General features: G+C 42.7%; 1 protein-coding gene across 1 annotated transcript in view; it reads right to left on the bottom strand.

Annotated features, from left to right (window-relative positions):
• Positions 1-4195: 4195 nt before the first annotated feature.
• Positions 4196-17375, bottom strand: part of LOC135486628 (uncharacterized) — a 37866-nt gene continuing 24686 nt past the window's right edge. Inside the window, exons 3-4 of the mRNA XM_064769570.1 lie at positions 4689-4807; positions 4196-4359 (exon numbers count right to left, since the gene is read on the bottom strand). Of these exons, the coding sequence (XP_064625640.1) occupies positions 4280-4359; positions 4689-4807 (199 nt within the window). The 3' untranslated portion in view covers positions 4196-4279. The remainder of the gene's footprint in view (positions 4360-4688; positions 4808-17375) is intronic.

Raw genomic sequence — 17375 nt, forward strand, 5'->3', positions numbered from 1 at the left:
TCAAAGGGCGTTGGTGCGTGCATCCGAAATAAATTGGCCCAATATTGTGCCGCTCGAAGTTTTAAGACGAGCCGTTCGTCAGCTCGATTCAATTGTTGAAATGCTCGAGATTTACGAACTTTTCTTTTCGTTCCGTTCAGAAAATGTCCCAAGTCCGGCCGTCGTAATAACAACAAAATATGTATCCCGATTTAGAAATTTCGGTGGCTCACCAATAGCCTAACGCTTGGGGTTACCTACATCTTTAACATGCACGATTCGGACACCTCCGTCACCGTTTGCCGTAGACATGAAGGTATCGACAGTCAAAATAGCAATGGAAATTTAAAGGTCTAGTCTCGAAAAGAGAATTATCACAACGGTGCTTTCTAAGTTATCTGGCTTTAATAGGGCAACATCGATTCTAATTCTGGAGTTAATGACGGTCATGGCGTAAGAAACTAGTGCAAGTACAAGCGATGACACAGTTTTCTAACATACAAGCCAGTCGGTCTCTTCCCTTGGAGTCCATGAAGGAGATGAATTTCCTGACGACCCGATGTTGTTCTCGATTCGTAGCTGCTCGCGCTCGATACGGGTTAAGCCAAAATTTGTTGACCCGGAGCTTGATGATAAGGCGTTTATCACGTCGATTCAGTCGTTGAAAGGCCTGTGTAACGTAAACTTCTCCTTTCGATCCGTACAGGAAGGGAGCTAGATCTGCACGACACAATAAAAACAAGAGATTTCGTCCAATGTAGATATGACGCCGGCTTGCCGTTAACCATCGCCTGATGTCCCCTATATCTCGAATGTGAATCATTCGGATGCTCCCCTCGGCAGCCGTAGACATGTTAAATTCTGTGGTGCAATGACTCCTAAAGACATTTACCGTGATTTTGATAACACAAGGTACATTTATTAGTGTATCATTCAGATGAGCTGCCATAACTTTCACCAAGACTCATATAATGCCATTGACTATAGATAGAGCATGCAGCGAAATGTTTCCATCCGGGAGACAGTCAAAGACATGTACAGAGTATGACTCGAATCTGCTGATGCGAATAAAGACCGTAAACTCGACCGGGCCAAGTCACCAGCACAACACATCCAGACAGGAACATAGCAAGAGTCGAGCAAATGTTCCCGTCCAGAATCAGTCGCGAACGGTTTCTCAATGCGTGTCTTATTTACAGCAGTGAATACGCACCACACACACACACACACACATCCGAGACACTCATATAATGCCAATCACATGACTTCTGTCTATAAAGCTTGCAGCAAAATGTTTCTGTCAGCCACGTACAGAGTAGGATTCGAACCAGCTGCATATACGAATAACCGACCGTAAACTCGACCGGGCCAAGGCACGAGTGCCTGCATGGACGGAAGGAAAACAATAGAGATGGCATAGAATCAAAAGTACTTTCGATTTCGCGGACTTTTCAATGGTAATAAGGGGACACAGTCAACAGTGAGCAGTCGTGGATTTCAGGAGTTCTTCGTTTTAAGCATTTTATTGGAATTCAGTGGATATAATCATCAAAACAGCACAGGTTTGTAATCGTGATAATGTGTTAAGACATCTTCATCAAAATTTCAATGTGCATTTTTTTATATGAAGAACCCTGTGGTACCCGGTCGGCCTTTTCACTTCAACATGAAGATACTCGGGCTTTTTGATTTTTGGTCTTCACAAAGGTCCTTACTTCTGCCCATAGTTCAGATTCGGGGGTTCAGACAATGACGTCGATCAGTAGATATCTTTGGTTACAAGCTGTTTCATATTTTTTCTTTCTAATATTTATCATTTTTAACACCCCGTCGTCCATACACGGTGATTTTGAAGAGAGCAAAACAATTTTCTTGTTTCAAAAATAGAAAACACTATCACTTAGACCTAAATATCATTCCACCCAACGCTTTCTTCACCAAACGTCCGGCATCCGCCCTGATCCGCTCCAACGTGATGGGCACAATGACAGTCGCCATACGATACGAAATTACATGTACCGCATTTGTGTATTGACGTCTATGTTGTGTCTTCGGCAACGCCAAGCGTCTTTAAGTGCAAGAATGCCACGGATATGCGTCCAAGACGGGCGTCTGCCTCCGTAATCCACAAACATCTTACACAGGCCTTCTTCATATTTCCGAAAATATAAGAATTGTGTGTGATTCCAATGATCTGAGAAGCAAACGTAGGTCTACAGGAGACTGTTTTAATTAACACCATCGTGGTCCAGAGGAGCGCCAGCACAACCTTGAAGACGAATTGCATCCCCATATTGACAGCATGTGACGTATTTCTTATAATGCTGATATACCGGTAAGAAATCAAAGTTGCCTGACAGATACCTCAATGTCACATTTAATCCCTAGTGAAGTTGTAACATTTTAACACTTAAAATAAACGGTTCTACATTGGTGTGGTTTAGAGTTGGCATTCTCAAATGTTTCATGGCCGGATGTCTTTCCCTTTCAAATGTGGACCCATCCCCAAAAAGGAATGACCATGATACAAGACAGCAACTTAGGAGACATTGCTACATGTAACTACTCAAGCAGGTGGGAAATAGGGTAAACGGGAAGCATCAGTGCAGTCCCAAGTTCAAGCAAGCCAGGAAATTATAAATGTCCCCATTTACTAGTATTTGGTTTCGAGGTGATGCTCTAAGATGTCGAAATTTGCTTACATTCCAATCAGATGTTTGTATCCCTACATGTACTACACTTTTCAAGTGGAGCTCTACCTATTCTGTCCCTATATGTTAATGTGAAATAACCAATCTCAAAGTCAACCTTCTAGCCGATATCAAAAATATCCCCATTTATTTGGTAAGCGTTGACACCTCTATAATATGTCCACGTGCAATAACGATATAATCATGGTATTTGTGTTTTCCAATATTGACAACATGGGACGTTTTTGTTTTAATGGTGATATAAGAAATCCAAGTTGGCTACATGTACCCCAAAGTCACATTACCCCATGTGAATATGACCTTCTGGCGCTAACATTATTCAAACACGTCTACAGTTATGTGGTTTAGAGTTGGTGTCCCCTAATGTTTTTTCGATGTTTTTCACATGGAGTCCAATCCCCGAAAAGGAAATGACTATAGAACTAGAATTGGTCGGCGTTAAATGAAGAGATATACCTATCTATACCAATTCAAATGGAGGCAAAAGGGGGTCAGGTGGGGAGGTCTTAATTTAGGTAGAGAGTTCTCAGTTCTAGCCGATCAGGGAATTGAAAACGTCCCCATTTATTTGGTTCAGAGTTATTGCCCCCAGATGTCCACATTTACTGACATTGTATTCAGATGTTCGCGAACTACAAATTTCAAGCGGAGGCCTGCCTATTCTGCCCCTGAATATAAGCCACATAATTACCAATCGGAAATGTTACATTCTAGCCGAAATAAAAAGATCTCCCCACTTATTTGGTTTCAGTTAATACACCCAAATGTCCACATACGCATATAATGACGATGTAATAATATTGTATTTGTGCGTCCAGTGTCCCCATATTGACAACATGGGACGTATCTTTCTTTGAAATGATGATATTAGAAATACAAATTGCCAGACAGATACCTGAAAGTCACATGTTACCCCATGAGAAGTTGTAACCTTCGAGCCCTAAGATTAAGCAGGTCCACATTTAGATGGTTTAAAGTTGGAGTCTCCATTTGACACAATACATGCGTGTGTGTGTGTGGGGGGGGGGCATACAACTGACCCTGGTACTCGAGGATAGGGGGTCAAGAGGTTTCCTAACAAAAATTTACAACATCGGGGCAGTCCTGCATCCGTTAAATCATTTGCCACGTTATACATCATAGACCTAGGTTAAGGGATAGCCTCTACTTAGGACAGGGAAGAGCTACACTTTACATGCCCGAATTGCCCCTCAATTACGACTCATTTAGTTTAAGAATGTTAACATTGTGTACATCTCATGCACAGACACTTCTCGGAATATGGCCATTTCTGCTGCGAACTCCTACATTACGCCGTGATTGCAACCTTGAAAAATCGAAGCATCAAGTTAAAGGCATATGCTATGCTTTATTTATATGAAAAGTATAGGCTATGCTTTATTCATATGAAGACTAGCATTTACTCCGTTTCGAAGAAAACTCTAGATGCTAAAAAGCATTTGATTTGACAGTCCATTTTAGCACATTAACAAACAACTCGTAAATTGTAAATTTTAGCATAGTGCGTTTTAATTCTAAGATCGGCGGCAATACAGACTATGCCGGAAACATTCTCTTTGATCATCGGTTCAATTGGCAGCCGCTAGTGCCTCTTCTTTCTTTCTTTCCTCCTCTAGTTCCTTGATGACTGTACTCAATTCAGACAAAACTGGAACAAGGAAACACAACACGAGTTCACAACCTACATCCAATTGGTACAGCAATTATTTTGTTTACAGACCCACCCAAACCACATACAAGTATTTTACTACAAAGCACTTTTTATTGTCCGTAGTAAAACTGTATTTAAACTTAATATGCCATGGATTCAAAAGGGGATATTCTGATAATTATAGGAATAGAGATTTGACTACACACATGGTAGCACATATATGCAACTAAATCCGAACTCCATACTTAACGATGAAAAGGGGATTTTCGAAAGTACAATAATGAAGAAAACAACTCTCAGTAGATTAAAAAGCCAATACAACGTACGGACACATCTCTGGTACTTCGAAATGAAGAAGTAACCATTGCAACAAGTTAGGGCCTGGCCCGTACATTGACCAACTGCTGGCTCAGCGTGGTATTCCGCGACGTAGAAGGTGACCTGTCTGGAAGAAGAAGAAATAAAAAATTCAGGGTGTTTAACAGTTATTCGTAAGTACACCTATTATTTAGAATTAAACTGACCACATAATTATTTTGCACTAGAAGGAACTGACTCTAAAATTATGTAATGCTGACATTCTGTTAAAGGTATGGATCAGCCTATTTCGTATCTCAATTCAGCAGCTGCCTTGGACCGGTGTAAGGTAATGGGTTCGAAAATTCTTGTCACGAGAGAGGGTCATCGTTATCCACTCCTTGATCAACTTCCTTGCCTTTTCCCGAGCCATGGCACTCCATAACATTTTCGTCAAAGTAGACACCAAGGCCACCGACAGGAAAAAAACATTACCCATAACGTTGTCTTCAAAGAAATATTGTAACTTCATTCCAAATACATTACCACAGCCCATGACACACTGACTGGTAAGTGTACACCCTACAGCTCTTCACAGCTCCGTGTGGAGCACGGGTATTTGCAAGTCTATATATTAAAACTAGAACTGATCAAAGACTCTTCTCCTTAATCACTTGATGGAATCTCCGAATTTTTATATGTGGTTGTACATGTAGGTCCTACCCGTGAAGCCATTCAGATAAGTCTCCAATCCATATTTTTAGCGCAAAAAGTGTTTTTTTATGAATAGCTGGCCTGAGGTCTTTATGTTACACATCAAAAGAAAAAAGGTACATTCGTAAAGTAACATGGTATATGACTATCATTTTCATTTTTTCTGTCATGTATGTCTTTTCGTGATTTGATAGGTATGTAGGCCTTAGATGAAATGTTATGCCTCACAACACAGGGAGGAAAGCACAGTTCATGGAAATATCTAACCAGTATCTGCAGCTTGCACATAACAGAATCTTAATAGCTAATGGGAGGCCACTTGAAATCATTATCTCTTCCTTCCGACTATTTAAACTCACACAACATGTCAGAGTCTATTGGTTACGTGTATATATATAAGAATAATAGAAAATGTAAACAAAACTCATTTCAAATCCATATGTAAATGAAACTGAAAAACTTTGCGGCAAACCCATAGGAAGTCTAGTTTCGGTATTTTTTCCACTGCTTCCGTTCCCTACCGACCCACCGAAGTACCGGCAGAGTCTGAAGCAAGTGGCTACGGCGACGGAAAGTGAAAATGAAAAAAAAAGGGATTTTACTCCTTCTGCCCATGACCTGGAATGTCTACCCAAGATTTATTTTACTCTCCTCTGGGTTTTCTACTAGGATCAAGAGCCTGGGGGGGGGGGGGGGGGGGCTGCCTTGGGTTGGGACAAACCATTCCCATCAAAAATAGAGAAGTGTGTTCGAGCATGGCTAGAAGAACTACCACCGGTCGAATCGTTCCAAGTTCCTAGATGTTATCACAGAGGACAACCCCTGAAATCGGAATTTTACACATTCACGCTTGCCTATGCCGCTGTAGTGTACACCCGGGACTGTTTCTCTGATGGTACCATAACAGTTCGCATAATCATCGCTAAGGCCCGAGTTACTCTATTGAAGTCCGTGAGAATTCCTCAATTGGAACTCGCGGCGGCCGTTCTTGGACTTCGTCTGGCAATCAAGTGCAAAGAGCTCTCGGAATGACACCTGATGTTCTGGACGGACGGCATGAACGTAGTGTTCTGGATAGACGGCATGAACGTAGTGTTCTGGATCGACGGTCAGTCAATGCGCAACACGCCGTTCATCGCTCACAGAATTACTGAAATTAAAGGAGAAACCAGTCCCCAACAGTGGCGACATGTCCCAGGCAAGAAGAATCCGGCTGATATGAGAACAAGAGGCGCGACATCTCTGATCCGATCCATGATAGTGGCTGGAACGGCAGACCTCAGTTCCTTCAATTGGAAGAGAAATATTGGCCGCCACCAAAATATAGCGAAAGGCCTGGGTCAGCAGAAGAGGAATTCCCTAAAGGCAAAGGGCTTTGCCGCTTGTCTCGAGGACAATGGCTGGGTGCAAGAACCGGTTATCGATTGCCATCAGTTCTCGAGCATGTCCAGATTGGTACGTGTGACTTCTTGGGTGCTGAGGTTCATCCATATTCTGAAGACAAGACAGAGACCCTCCTGTGTGTTCTGGAGTACGTAGAATTTGATCAAGCGAGAAGATATTGGATTCGAGAGGTCTAGCGAGATACCCTTATTGGTTAAACCATAAAGAACACGCGAAGCGACAAGCCATGCTCCTCGGGTAATCCGAGACCGCTCCTGCCCTTCCTCGATAACAGTGGATTTGTTCACTTTGGTGGAAGATTGCAAAAACTCGGATTTGATGTCAGGCACCCATACCCCATTCCACAACAGAGTCACATCGTTCAGCTCCTCACCCGGAGAGCCCACAGCAACGGAAGACATGTTCGCGGCGTAAACGGTAGTTTGGATGACCTTCGTCGGAGATATTGGGTGTAACATGGAAGAAATCAGAGGAGCTGAAAAAGTCTCATATGCCATGAAATGCAACCGACCGTTTTTTTGCAAGTGATGGCACCGTTACCCGTTAGAGCTTTGGCTCGGACTGGAGTCGACGATTACGCAGGACAGTACCTCATGAAAATATCCAGAAAGACAAACGCAAAGCGTTGGTTGTGTCTTTTCATTTGCCCAACGTACAGAAGATCGCGGAGGACGCTGCCAATCGAGCCATCGAATGGAGATTCAATCAATCTGGAGGATCTCATCACGGAGGCTTCTTTGAAGCGATTATAAAGTCTGCTATGAAAGCGTTGAAGTCCATCGTAGGAAAGGCTTGACTGACTGATGAGGAACTTACTACTGTTGTAGCTGAAGTCGAAGGAATCTTGAACTCTAGGCCTCCATCTTATTGCAGCCACTACACCAAGGATGACGTCGGTCTAACACACAACCACATCCTCATCAGGAAAAGCTGGATGACAGCTCGCGACCCATGTCTGGGTCGTCATGGTGTTCGACACGGTGACTCGGGATCATTATCATTCAGAAGAAAGTACGATCTTGTAATATCATAAAACCAACGTCTTTATTTTCGCTGCACTACAAACATAGCTAGCGTACAGGTACTTTTGTTGTCTAAATATTTACGAGAATCACTAAGTTCTCTTACAAAACACGGGGAGGCGCCACCCACCAGGGCGTGGCTAGGTCGCACCATACAATGTCCTATAGGATATGGCGGTAAATCCTAGGGATCGATGAAGGAAATGTACGTCCAGCAGCTTGTGAGCCAGGTCTCGCGTCGTTGGAACCGAGAGTTTCTTAGCTTGTTGCAAACGCGCGGGAAATGGTTGGATGTCAAACAAAATCCCCAAGTTGGAGATATCCTTATGGTAGAGGGCTGGACGAATCCCAAGGGTAAATGGCCGCTCGAAAAATGGTTTATCCGCCCAATCAGCAAACTTTGCCCGTTGCACATCAATTCGACCGATCAGGTGGTCAACATACCGACGTTGAACCAAGGGGTGGGGGGAGTGATGGGGTGCTGAATACAGCGACGAGACCGTGGCGCGCGTGGAATCTGACACCTGACTTAACCGTATGTGCGTCAACGAACGCAGTTGGAAAATTGCATGCTTTTGATAGTTTTACATGAATCGTGATTTTGATCCAATCGAACTTTATGTATATTTCCGATATTGATTCTTCGTGCAGGATTTGTAGTGTTCCGGATCATTGGGAGTATTCAAGGAGAGCCAAGCTGACTGGATTCTCGTATTATTTGACTGTATTTGTTGGCGCAAATCGCCGAACCTGATTTTCCACAGATTTCATTCTGTTTGTTCGCCATGCTACTTGCCGTGTATATATATTGTGTACAATATAATAATAGTGACATATTTGCGCACTGTGAAGTAAATGTTACAGTTAGCCAATTTGTATCAAATTGTAAACGGTATTTACATGTAGTTGATTCATTTCACGACAAACATTTCGTATTCACATGATTTAAGGGTTAAGTGTAAATTCTTAGTTAATCATGATTACTCTAATCTCCCACTTACCTGTCCCATTCCTGAACCCGGAAAATCATCAGAAAATCCTAAGTCCAATAAAATGGGGTGGGGTATGGTCGGAAACAGAATGCCCTGGATCAATATTATAATTGTTCTGTCGACTTCCTTGTCACACCCCAGAGCCTGGCAAAGAATTACACTAGGCCTAATCGGGTGAGGTTACGGATGACCTCAGTGACATAACAATTACGTATTCTCCAAAACAGTATAAGAGAAGTTGGACAGTTCTTGTGTACTCATTGATGTTTTTGTCAGAGGTTCGATTTGTTAATCGACGAGATGCGTTTGTTTTGGATTTTTTGCTTTGCCATTGGATTTTGGGTCGTGAATTCGATGGATAACGGTGACGACGGTGATGGTGGCGGTAATGGTGGGCATGGTGATGGTGGTGACGACGGAGGTAATAATGGTGCGGCTAACGAAGGCCAAGAAAGGAGACATCTTCATGGCTACAGCTTGAATCAGCGTTTGGACTACGTGGATACTTTTAGGCTGCACCATGCGATGGGCATTGCGCATGCCCGGTCTTGTCGTTCTTTTGCCGTACATCACCGCATCCATCCAAGGACATTCTCAAGATGGCTAGACCAGTATGAAGAGATGTCGGAACGCCGCGACAGGTGCACCCAAATTGAGAGGAGACGGCGGAGGATTCGGCAGCATGGCAATGATGAACAAGGTAACTCATTTTTGTCAGGAATTTACGAAAGATGTACAATTTTAAGTGAAGTAGGCCCATAAGATTAAGGCCTGTACTCACTGACGCGTTTTTCCGCCGCATTTTCACCGCCGGGCGGGGAATCCTTTGTTCACCTAATGAATAACAATTGATTTCCGCGCCTCGGTGAAAACGCGGCGCAAAAGCGCGACAGTGAGTTCAGGCTTTCACTGTGAAATGAGGTTTTATCCATAGTTCGACATTATTCAGGGACTCTTCTTAGATTTCAGGCATACTCTACTCTTCTCCCCCTCCGATTCATCCCTTCACCGTCTGCTTGATAGGCCTACCGTTTGTCCTTTTCAGCGTTTTGGGCAGACATGGAAAATCAGCTCAACGACTGGTTTATTCAACGCCGTCAGCATGGAATTCCAGTGCCGGGATCGATCTCCAGTCACAAGCAGCCAGAGAATACAGACAATGGTGGACTAATCTGACGGAGGAACAAAGGCAGCAGACGAGAGCGCAAAGGCCTCGCAATCAGGATTTCCGAGCGTCAGATCACTGGCTGACCCGATTCAAAGAAAGGTAAAAACAACGAAGCCATTTCGTAAATTGGTATCTCACTTGGGTTGGGTTCTCTCACAACTTTTGTTCTGCCATAATGGAATAATGGGCCCAATGACCAAGAAATGGACAGTAATGGGGGAGTAAGCTACGTTTTTCAAAGCTAAAAGTGGTCTCCTTTTCCTTTCAGAAAAAGAATAAGCCATCGAAGAAAGAATAAGGACACGCGAACCCTCCCCGACAACGCTATGGAAATAGCGGCCGTCTATCGTAGGGAAACGTCTCAAATCATCCAAAATGGAAATTTCCATGTGATCATCAACATGGATGAAACATTTGTCAACTTTGACATGGTGCCGAAAACCACAATGGCTACAACAGGATCACATTCGATCGACATCAGATCTTCAAGAGGGAACGGGAAGATTGGATGCACGGTAACCTTGGCCGTCTCCAGCGATGGACGTAAACTACCAGCTGAGGTCAACTTTAGGGGCTTGGATGCTGAAGGCGAAGTTATTGCAGAACTGCGAGCCCATGCTCCCCAGAACGTGCGAGTAAGTAAACCTTTTCATTAACTAATCCTGGTTTATTAGCTGTTAGATGACCATATCATCTTCAACTGCCAATGGAGCTAGCTCTATGATCTGCCTGTTCCTCGTGTTTAATGGTCTTTTTACGAATCCTGTTCTATTTTTAGAATCATTGCAGTACGTTGATCTTTGAAACCATTTCCCAAAGCTATCAGCTGGCTGAGCAACAATACAATCGGAGAATGAGTCATACATTTTCATGAATTGCACCGATTTATTCTTTATTTCTAAACGAAACGTTTTAATCTTAGGTTACAGGTACTCCGAATGGCTGGGCAAGACATCAGTCATTGATCGATTGGTTGCAAGCCATTGTTGTGCCATTTATTGCCGGAGCAACCTTTCTCCTCATCTTGGATCGCTACCCTGCCCATAGACATCATCTGTTTACGGAGGAAATTCCGCGGCAAAATGGACAGGATTCGTTCATTCCTGGACGATGCACTTCAATTTTGCAACCTTTGGACTTAACTGTAAATCGCAGTTTTAAATGTCATCTCAGATTGGTGTGGAAAGCCTGGAAGATTGGACATACCGAAGATGATGGACACTGTGATCAGATTTCCCGCCAGGAAGTAGTACGTATGATCAGTCTCGCCTGGGAAAGAGTGGCATTCCAAGTGATAGTCAGTGGGTGGAGACTAAGTGGACTTCTTCCGGACGGGAATGACGACCCAGTGATCCCGCATCCAGCAGATGGGGAACTTGAAGAGGTTAATGATGAGCTTGAGTTTGACCCTGATGACGCTGATGTTGACTTTCATGATGAATAAAACCTTATCAGAATGTTAATCTTCTGTTCAATTTTTTCTTTAATGCCCATTATCAGGCAGTAGATCACCCTGTTCTTTCGTCCCAGTTCCAATCTAGTGACTTTACCCTTCCATGTCAAAGACGAGGCCACTCTTTTTAACTACAGGTGATGAAATCAACAATCAGGCCCGATCACAGTTTAAAGACTCCTTGTGGGTGTTCCTAGACCACTTCACTGCTTAACTGCAGAATAGCCAGGACTCTTCTATAATCACCCTTATTCCATTGGGCAATTGATCGGTTGTAGTAGCTCCCATTGTGTAAATACAGTGTGTTAAATGGTGAACGAATCGCCACAGTGATCTTGAGCTGTTACGAAACCGTGACCCTATTGCCCCGGTCGCCCAGCCGCAGTACACGTAAACGACTACGTGACTAGGCAAGATTGTCGTAAAGCCTTACAGTGTCTATTGTCATGTCACTACTCCAGGCTGTTCCATAAATTGAGCTCTGCCCCAACCAAAATTAGCAATATTCGGACTTAGTCACTTGCGATAGGGTTTGGAAATGGGACAGGTAAGTGGGAGATTAGAGTATTTAGATCATAAACACATTTTGGGGATCTCTTAGGTACAATGCCTGATTGGGGCTTGTCTTGTGAAATCCTTGGGTGAAGTGGCCTTTGTTGGCTGGCCCAAACGGAGGACATTTCACTAGGAATCGATATGTTTGGAGTGTTACAACTATTTCGTCTAAAAGAGGTTTAGGTCATTTAATTTACATTGTCTTAAATTGTGGGTTGCCACGGTATTTTAGAGATGATTTCGGATTCTCAGTATCAAACCTTGGAGCAATATTTTATTCTTGATCTTGTCCAGATCCAGGTTATGCACGCGCTAGTAATTAGGCTGCAACACTTTATTACTGGATACCATAATTATCAACTCTACTGGACGGCTGATCATGTCTATTGTGATTTTGACACCTCACTAGCTATCCTATCACTGGAACAATGCCACTTATTATTTGTTGTGGTAATTGTATAAATATGATCTCAGTATCACTTCTAGGAGCAATTAGGCATCTCTGTTTACGATAGATTTGCGTCAGAGGTCGTCTTTAATTGTCACCTCCTTTTCTTCATGTTGAGTATAGCCTATTAAGGTTACACCAACTCACTATTTAGATAATTGGTTTGTGAGAAGTCGATTATGATCTTTTGCAAACAAGTCAATTATATTTTGGAACTTTCTAGAAGCTTTCCTAATATCTTGTGTTCGGACACGCATTTTATAATTACCGGAAACAACCAAGTGGTGCTCTGGACCACCTTCGTTATGGTGGACACTAGCTCTGATTGGCGGAGTTAGGATATTCCGGGGGTGTCACGTGGGCGCGAAGGGTTTGATAAGGGAGTTTTTAGGATCATCTAGGGAAGTTTGTGGGATCACCGAGAGTTTTGATAGGACCATCTAGAGTTTTAGGAATCATCTAGAGTTTTTATGAGCACCATCTAGCCAGTTTTGGAGATCGTCTCGTTGATACCACTTGTGAAGTTCAAACCATATTTTATACAACTTTGGATACCTGCCTCAAAAAAAAAAGGTAAGACCACATTTGGTCCATTCTGATTTTCGTTTTTGAATTGTACTCGCGATTGAAATATATTATGTGATGTTTATATAAGTCGTTGCGTTAATTGTGTGTTTGGAACGAGAGAGGTTGGTTTGTCACTTAGTGTATCGCCACGGCACTAAGGGGGCAAGATCTACTATAAGAACACCTGGTCATTTCGAGGGCGCTTATCCCTTCGAGAGACTAGCGATTCGTAACATAAACGCTGAATTCCTTAAACTAGCATTCCATTATAGCTGACGCTGTGCTGGTCGTGTAATTATATTGTGCGTTAATCGTTCGTATTCCTTCTATTGCGTATGCGCGTTCGTGATAAGACTTTATCCGCCCTGACTATCCATGTGTGTTATTCTTCGTTGCATGTTTCGTGTTTTATTGCGTATCATATTCTAAATATCCTGATAGGATCGTGATTGTTCTTTGTATTCATCGTATTATATAATGGTATCTTTAAACCAATTAAACTGACCAAAAGTAAAGATTCAGAGGATCGGTCGGTTAGGAAAGCAAGCTGGATCACAAGATAGAAAAAAGATCAGATGCCAGAGTAATGGGTGTCGGGAGAAGTTCGACAAGGTAGGCTAAGTTTATTTATTTTTAGTTTTAGTGTCGGGGGTGATTAAATAGGGTGATAGTCCTACTCCTAGAATAGATACATCGACCGCACAAACATATTTCTCCACAAGAGCATACTTGTTTAGCGATGCGCACTGAACAGAACACGGCAAAATGATCTGGGGGCAAAGAAGGGCTAACTCGTGTGTTAGAGACCAGGGCCCAATTCAAAAAAAGCATTCTAACTTAGCATAATACTAGGCCTTATAATGATTCTAAAACCCTAGTTACATACTTGTTAGCAATCAACTTATTTCTATTCCATAAAACCATTCTAAGAAGCATTCTTACTAGTTGCTTGCTTAGACTTGGCTAGAATGGTGTCTGCATGGGACAACCACAAAACCACAGGGTCAATTTCTCCGAACAATAGGTAGTGACAGGGAGAAAGCTAAATTTAGAGCAGGGTGAGGGCTGTGTTGGTCAAGGCATTTCAGTGTATTCTATAGGCCCTGTACAGAAAGTGTTCAAAATGGCGACTTCAGCTAATGCCGCATCAGGGAAGAGACCACGAAAGCCAAATTATTCGGCGCAAGAAAATATGTTTATGGCCGAATGTTACGAGGAATTCAAGGACACACTAGACAGCCAACACAAGGATGCTAACACCAATGCCCGGAAAAATAAAGCATGGGAAAGCGTACTTAATCAGCACAAGGCAAGATTCCCCAATGTGTCGAGATCTTTGGATGACTTGAAAACAAAACTCTCCAAACTGAAAATGGAGTCTCGTACAAAGCTGAATGAGAAGAAGTCTCGGACCAAGACTGGTGGTGGAAAGCCAACATCCGATCCCACCCCCGCCCAGCAAAAGATCATTGATCATTGTGAGGAAACCCCGGGGTTCAAAGGACTGGAAGGAGTCGAAACGCCAGCATGCCAAACTGCTGCAGCATCAGTTGCACAGGACAGTTCAGGTAGGAGTGTTTGCAAATACATGTAACACAGTTTGGTACCAAGTAGGCATTATTTAATTCAAACCTGAAATTTGCAGAGGTCTATCAGGTAACATCATCAGAGTAACTTACAAAGCGCTAAATCTAATTACTCCATCCTTGCAGTATTTACATTGATACTGTGTTCATGAGTATCATTTTGAATGAATTTTAGGCATGATACTCAGTATAACATTAATTAAGAATGCTTTGAACCCTATCTTTTACACTGTAGGTGATGATGATAGCGGCCTCTCTAATCCAGCCATAGTGCCGGCAGTTCATGCAACAGTGTCATCTGGCAGTTCGGAAATTCAACCAGGCAAGGTTCCAAGGAAGTATGCCTCATTTGATGATTTAGTGGATATTGAGAGAGCAAATGCACTTCTTAAGCAAGAAAATCTTCGTTTAAAACAAAAGAAATTAAAACTGCAGATTGAACTTTTGGAACGTAAAGTAAATGCAAGCACGCCTAAAGATGACAGTGATAGTCATTCACCAGTATATTTCCAATTGTAATGTAGGAAGTTTGCCTCAAGTCAAAACATTAAATCACTGTCAAATCATTAAATGTTCTTTTTCATTTATCTTCATTATCAAGAACCTATTCCAGAATTAAGTTTGGAATCTATTTTGTATAAATAATGCTCGTGCTCTATGTCCGTTTAACTGTCCTGTGTATTCGACCAAATCCGGTTGTGGCTGCCCTGGTTCGATATCCTCAACCTCTGGCTCATTTCGATCGACTGCTATGTTGTGAAGCACTGCTGTTGCCGCTATCACTTTGCATGTATCCTCACGATTCCTCAGATGACTTTCAAGGTGTGTGGAACCTTCTCTTCCATCTTCCGATAGTTTGCTCTATCAAAACTCGAGTACGCTTATGAGCTGAATTATAACGTCGTTCAGATGCTGTTTGTGGGTTCAGAAGAGGAGTCATGAGCCAGCTGCGGCAAGGATACCCGCTATCTCCAAGAATGAAGGCATCAACAGCCCCACCCTCCATGAGATCCCATACTTGGCTAGTTCTCAATATCCTGCTATCGTGAGCTCCTCCAGGCCATCGTGCCACGATATTTGTGAATTTTCCCTTGTGATCACAGATAACTTGTACATTAATCGAATGATATCCTTTTCTGTTCACATAGTCAGCTTCGTGAAGGTGGGGAGTGGCGATCCAAATGTGAGTCCCATCAACGCAACCAATCACACCTGGGAAGTGTACGTTTCTCATCCTGTAGAATCCATCCTTGATGTGGGCCGTATTTTCTGCATTAGGAAATTTCACATAATCACCAATCCTTGCTGCAAGAGCATCTGATACACGATGAATCGCACGCCAAGCAGTTTGCTGGGACACTTGCAAAGGGTCCCCAACAACATATTGGAAAGTGCCCGTTGCGTAGTATTGCAGGGCTATCATTACCTGTTGGAATGGTAATAAGGCATGATTTCTCCTGGTAGGATGGGTAATGTCATTTTTTACAATGTCACTTATCAGCAATATGCCTTCTCTGGAAAATCGGTATCGTTTTACCAGTTCCGCATCATCAAAAATGTCCAACGGATTCCTTCTATCACGAAACACTCGTTCCCGCCGCATTGCTCTGCGGAGTTCCACAATTTCTAAGATTCTCCTGGCCATCCTTACACCTCGGAGGTATGAGCAGAAATGACTTAGAATGATACCAGTGATTTAGAAGTACTCCAGACCTACTCTAACTTTAGCATGGAACTTAGAAATATACTAGGCTTAGAATGGTTTTATGGAATAGATATAGTATGCAACTAGAGATAGAATGAAGTTTAGCAACCAACTAGGGCTTAGAATGCTTTTATGGAATTGGGCCCAGGGTACATTGTGACACTACTAAATCTAGAATATGTCCCTTGATATGAATTGGTTCATTGACACTCGGGACTTGATTGAATGTACCCAGTAATCGTTGGAACTTCAATACGCACGGATCCTTTGTCCTATCCATATCAATATTGAAATCGCCTGTTATAACGAAATGATTCATTAATGGCACCACAGTTTTCAGGAGAGAAGAAAACTCGTCTATGAAAGGTCCCATATTTCGTAGGTGTGGGTCTGGTCTGTATATAGCGATTACTCGTAGGGTCTTGGAATGCCTTGTAGCTGACACATCAAGGTATTCAAAGTGCTCAAAAGTCGGGGTATGATGCCGTGTGCATCCAACGCCATCCCGTAATAAGATAGCCACACCCCACCTGACCCTGTTGTAAATGACTGATGATGGAATCGAAATCCGGGCAGACCCCTTTCCACATTGGATATTGTAATGTCATCCGTATAATTTCCCCAAAGCAAAGTTTCTGTGAGCACTATAATGGCTTCGCCATGGCTTAATGCCGATTCATTCAAACTCGTCACATTTTCATTAACTGACCTTTCATTCAATGTCATTAACTTTTGACACACTTCAGTACTTCCACTTCGCCTGTTCCTTCGGATGTGTGATCCTGCACGTTTCCCCCTCCTAGTGTAGATCCATTTGTACATTGTATGTGTAAAGCTCCTTTAAACAGCTCGCTAATCCTGGTGAAACAAGCGACGCAAAAACACAGCTCTTCTGATGTAACTGTGCTCACTTTCAGAATAAGACATTGTTAGTGGGAAAATTCAATCCACTGTAACCCCTGATCTTCTCTGGATGGAATAAAAAGCTTTTTCACTGTATTTCTAAGGAGCTCCCCTACGTTCGAGGAAACTCAATATAACATTTTCATCCAATCATCTATCTCACAGTGGTGGTGATGTTGTAAAAGGCACCTTTCTACTG

Source organism: Lineus longissimus, chromosome 4 (assembly GCF_910592395.1).
Source record: "Lineus longissimus chromosome 4, tnLinLong1.2, whole genome shotgun sequence".
Classification (NCBI taxonomy): Eukaryota; Metazoa; Nemertea; class Pilidiophora; order Heteronemertea; family Lineidae; genus Lineus; species Lineus longissimus.